The following is a 4,886-nucleotide window of genomic DNA, read 5'->3' as shown; positions in this document are numbered from 1 at the left end:
TTGTTAGCTGCCCTATTGTGGCTTTTTTTCTTCTTTCATCATTTTTATCTTATTTAGAATAACATTTGTAGGTTTTCCCATTTTTTAAATAACATTTAGAAAATAACGGGAGTCTTGTATTATGTATGCACCTGGATCCCTGGTTACTTCAAAGGGTTAATTTCAATACAAAGTTCAGACTTTTCTGAATATATAATTAAGCAGCTAATTTTATAGCTCTATGATCAGGTAACTTCAGATTATGATGCCAGGCTGTAAGTTTGTACTCTTCTTTTGCCTGTCTCCTTGACAAGTTCTGAAGACATGGAGTTCCTAGAGGTGCTTACCGAGGGACTAGAGCGAGTCCTGCTTGTCCGGGGTGGTGGCAGTGAAGTGATCACCATTTATTCATAATCTACTCTGAATGACTGTGCTTGGCCTGTTTTCTTAAAAAGACCTACATCCTCCATGGAAGTGCCAGCTCATTACTACCACTCCCACTCAACTAGAAGCCTGTGTTGTATACGCATCACACTGAACTCTTGATGAGCTGAGCTTCAAGTACCTGTGTTAAAGAGCTCCCATCTGATCTACAGAAAAAGCAAGTACGCCCTCAACATCAGAACAATGTTCAAGTCTTAGGAGCCACGTCTGACCAGTCAAAGGCAAGTTAGAATTAACAAGCTGAGCCAATAAATGAATTGGTAAAAGGGATGCTAGAAATTCAACTGAAGAAAAAAAGTCAAGTACATATTCGACATTAAAGATAAATCTCAGAAGTCATGGTTCAATGATGGCACTGTGGGGATGACCACCAGACACAGCTTCATCTTACTGAAGAATTTATGGTCAAGTATATGTGGACCTATTATCCTTGGCAAGCCAAGATGCGAACATTTTTTAGCTCTATTTCTTTAGTATACCCACTGCTCTAATTTGATATTAGGATACTAATGTACAAAACTTGAAACACAGCTGCAGCCTCTACTTCTTCATAAATATTTCCCCCAAAAACCAGATTTAAGTATCCATACTGTGTCAGTGTATACTTCAACTGTGTCTCTTAGCTCAGAACCCATTCTGTGGTTGTAACACAGGCAGTTGCCATGGAAATTGTTTTTGGTAAGGTAAAAATTATTTCTTTCAGGTTCCTTTCAAATGGCCAAACTAAGAGAAGTCCAAAAGGAGGCTATTAACATTTACTGCAATAGTCTTTGTTTCTTTATACAACATGGACAAAACATACAAGCTGTTATCTAAGAAGTGCAGGTCATGATGCACATTAACCAACAGGTTCTACTTCCCCCTGCTCTACCCACTGCCCTCCCCCGTGCCTTTTTTTATGCCCTCTTATTAAGCATAGGTCAGAAAATCTTAAGGAACAAATTCTAGGAAAACTGGCTAAAAATCCTTCCCTGAAAGCACTAGACTATCTTTTAAAGGGCACATCTAGCAATGGAATTGGAAGTTCTAGAGCCATACTCTTTCCTTGGTGCCAGTTACTGAGTGGCTACTCTCCTTACCTACTTTACTAAAATGGCATTCAGATTGGCATTGGCCTATTCAAGAAATTTTACTTTCACTAAGAAATCTGTTGCCTCATCTACAAAGCCGTAGTTAAGACTTAAGACATTCAACTTAATGCCAAGTATAAGCATTTTCCCCTTTTTCTTTCAATTTTATCCTTCATTTTGACTACAGAAACTTGGCTCTGAACTAAGAGATTAACCAAGCCAACAGTCTTCTATTTGTTTTGTTTTCAGAAAGTTCAGGCTGGGTGCTATGGCTCACACCTGTAATCCCAGCACTTTTGGAGGCTGAGGCAGCTGAATCACTTGAGATCAGGAGTTCAAGACCAGCCTGGCTGACATGGTGAAACCCTGTGTCTATTAAAAATACAAAAATTAGCCAGGTTTGGTGGCACACACCTGTAATCCCAGCTACCACAGGAGGCTGAGGCAGGAGAATCTTTTTAACCCAGGAGGCGGAGGTTGCAGTGAGCCAGGATTGCACTACTGCACTCTAGGATGGGCAACAGAGCAATAGTTCATCTCAAAAAGAAAAAAGAAAGTTCAGTGTGCCAAGGAAATATTTGTGCAAGCTCAGCTTTTTATTTACTGATCACACAACATCTGGCTTACAAGCATAGGGAAACTGTGGCTGGCTGAGCAGTAATTTCAAGTATGTGAAATCTTCATTTCTTTTACATACTAGGTATTTAGACAAACTTTTCTTGCCTGTATTCATGGCTGTTTTTGAATTTCAATTTATTAATCACAAATAGTGCCACTCGTTTGATTACTCAGTAGGACATGGAGCAAGCTGACCTGAGTGTCACAGATTATTCATTTGACCTGTAAGTAAAGAGAAAACTCTTCATTGTAGCTTAAGAAATTGAGTAATTTTGATTTGTTCCCTTTGCTCTTTCTTCAACCTCCAGGCACACTCAGGATGGCAAAGCAAATAGGATCTTAAGTCTTTTTTTCTGTTCCCTCCTGCAGATGATAGCATTTTTTATAACTCCCACTGCAACACTCCATTGCTTAGTTGCTTGTAACAGTAGTGAGTCAGGTCCCGCAGGATTTAGTATCTTTTTTTTTGAGACAGTTTTGTTGTTCCTATTGCCCAGGTTGGAGTGCAATGGAGCGATCTCAGCTCACTGTAACCTCCAATTCCCAGGTTCAAGTGATTCTCCTACCACAGCCTCCTGAGTAGATGGGATTACAGGCATGCGCCACCATACCTGGCTAATTTTGTATTTTTAGCAGAGATGGGGTTTCTCCATGTTGATCAGGCTGGTCTCAAACTCCCGACCTCAGGTGGTCTGCCTGCCTTGGCCTCCCGGAGTGCTGGCGTGAGCCACTGTGCCTGGCCAGGATCCAGTATCTTAAAGACCCGTACTGTAAAGGTCAGCCTGCCTAGGAATTCCCCCACATTTACACACACCCCTGGCCAAAGTGGTATTTTTGTTTCCACGTAGAACAAAGTATGGGCAGACAATAAAAGTTAGTTTTAGAAGTGCTGTTTGTGGTTGGAGCTCTGTAAAAATCTTTTAAAGGGATAAGGGAATTAGTGGCCATTAATGTAGCCACTACTCAAAATCACTGTTACATGGAAAAATGGTTATTAGGCCAGATGTATACTAATCTCTGTCTAGAGCATTTCATGTCTGTATGTGTTGCTTATGGTGTCTCCAAAGTCTTTCATCTCTCTTAATCACTGCAAATAAAGCAATACTGAAAACTTGAGAGAATGCACCTTAGGGGAAAGGGCTGTTTCAAGAGAAAAGACAAAGGAAATACCTGCCTTTTGAATAAGATCAAGCTTTTTGAGTCTTACCTATGACTTTACCAGGGCAGATTAGAAATTCACATCCTCCTACTGCTGACCCTCTGCCTTTAATAGCTATCTTAAAAGCTTAAGTCTGAACTGCAGCATCTGCTTGACAGGTGCCAGCTTCCTCTCGGCAGGGGTAAGATCACTATATGTATCTTCTGTTGCCTCAGATTCCTGTGGCCCCAAGGATCCCACCAATCCTCATTCCCCCCAAACATGTTAACATGAAATCCCTTATTGTGGGTATTAAAACAACAGTTAGACTGTATGCATGTTTATGTGCTCTTTTGTTCTGGTTTATTTTTCTTTTCATCATGTATAAGCTGAATCCAGCATTATTTTCTTACATCTTCCATAAGTGTCTCCCAACAGAATTTTTATGATGTCCCAGCTTGTATTAAATAGAAGTGAAATATTAAGGAAAATAGATTTAAGGGAACTTGTGCAACTTTTTTTATGCATTGTTCTCAACCATTTAATTTATTGAAAGGATATGCTGCTACACTTCATGATTTAGCAGCAGTTATTCTCTTGTTTACATAGAGTTATGATTTTATTTGTTGTTTTGCTCTGTACTGGAAACATAAATAAAGTTTTCTACATTATTTTCAGTCAGGGGTTCTGGTATAGTTTCTTTGTGTTTATAGTAATATGCACATTGTCCTTCTAGGACCTGTCACCCCACCATGGAGAAAAGAGCTTTGTGGTTCTTTTTAACATGAGTGATGATTTTAAGAGTATGCTGAGGAGCCACTGGGCTTAAAGAAGGATGTAAAGACCCAAATACATAGGCAGCAGCTGTTGCTTTCTCAGGTTCACAAAAGCAGTCCTCCACCACTGAACTCCATTCTCTGAAAGAAGAAAGGATAAATAGGTGAGTGGCAAATTAGTGTTAAAAATAACTTCCTGATTCAATTACTTAATACTTTAACCACAAGCTCTATTTTGCCTATTTTTAAAAAAGAACTTCCAGGACAGGCGCAGTAGCTAATCTTAACACTTCGGGAGGCTAAGGCGGGGGCAGGTCGCTTGAGCCCAGGATTTCAAGAACAGTCTTTGCAACATGGTGAAACCATGTCTCTACAAAAAATACAAAAATTAGCCGGGCGTGGGGTTGCGCACCTGTAGTCCCAGCTACTTGGGAGGGTGAGTACTTAAGCCTGGAGGTCAAGGCTACAGTGAGCCATGATTACACCGCTGCACTCCAGCCTGGGCAAAAGGGCAAGACCTTGTTTCAAAATAGTAACTTAAAAACTCCTAATGGCTCTTATTTTTTAAGAAACTCTAGGCCAGGCGTGGTGGCTCATGGCTATAATCCTAGCACTTTGGGAGGCCGAGGCAAGCGGATCACTTGAGGTCAGGAGTTTGAAATTAGCCTGGCCAACAAGATGAAACCCCATCTGTACTAAAAAATACAAAAAAATCTGGGCATGGTGGCAGGCACCTGTAATCCCAGCTAATTGGAAGGCTGAGGCAGGAGAATTGCTTAAACCTGGGGGGCAGAGGTTGTAGTGAGCCAAGATCGCACCACTGCACTCCAGCCTGGGCAACAGAGGGAGACTCCATCTCAA

General features: G+C 40.9%; 2 protein-coding genes across 11 annotated transcripts in view; one reads left to right on the top strand and one right to left on the bottom strand.

Moving 5' to 3' along the window:
* The window catches only part of SLC12A6 (solute carrier family 12 member 6), a 99,198-nt gene extending 98,188 nt beyond the window's left edge, over nucleotides 1-1,010 (top strand). For 2 of the 5 annotated variants that reach the window (XM_017539548.2, XM_017539547.2), the window contains one exon: nucleotides 302-1,010. In XM_017539548.2, the coding sequence (XP_017395037.1) occupies nucleotides 302-393 (92 nt within the window). In that variant the 3' untranslated portion in view covers nucleotides 394-1,010. Of the gene's footprint in view, nucleotides 1-228; nucleotides 261-301 lie in introns of those variants that run through there. The other 3 variants (XM_037742384.1, XM_017539549.2, XM_037742383.1) reach the window with 2 other exon arrangements.
* A 1,061-nt stretch (nucleotides 1,011-2,071) lies between these two features.
* Nucleotides 2,072-4,886, bottom strand: part of EMC4 (ER membrane protein complex subunit 4) — an 8,154-nt gene continuing 5,339 nt past the window's right edge. For 3 of the 6 annotated variants that reach the window (XM_017539552.2, XM_037742386.1, XM_037742387.1), the window contains exon 5: nucleotides 3,765-4,166. In XM_017539552.2, the coding sequence (XP_017395041.1) occupies nucleotides 4,131-4,166 (36 nt within the window). In that variant the 3' untranslated portion in view covers nucleotides 3,765-4,130. Of the gene's footprint in view, nucleotides 2,475-3,585; nucleotides 4,167-4,886 lie in introns of those variants that run through there. The other 3 variants (XM_037742385.1, XM_017539553.2, XM_017539550.2) reach the window with 3 other exon arrangements.

The sequence above is a fragment of the Cebus imitator genome, unplaced genomic scaffold (genome assembly GCF_001604975.1).
Source record: "Cebus imitator isolate Cc_AM_T3 unplaced genomic scaffold, Cebus_imitator-1.0 Scaffold119, whole genome shotgun sequence".
NCBI lineage: Eukaryota > Metazoa > Chordata > Mammalia > Primates > Cebidae > Cebus > Cebus imitator.
This window is presented reverse-complemented; position numbering and strand designations above follow the sequence as displayed.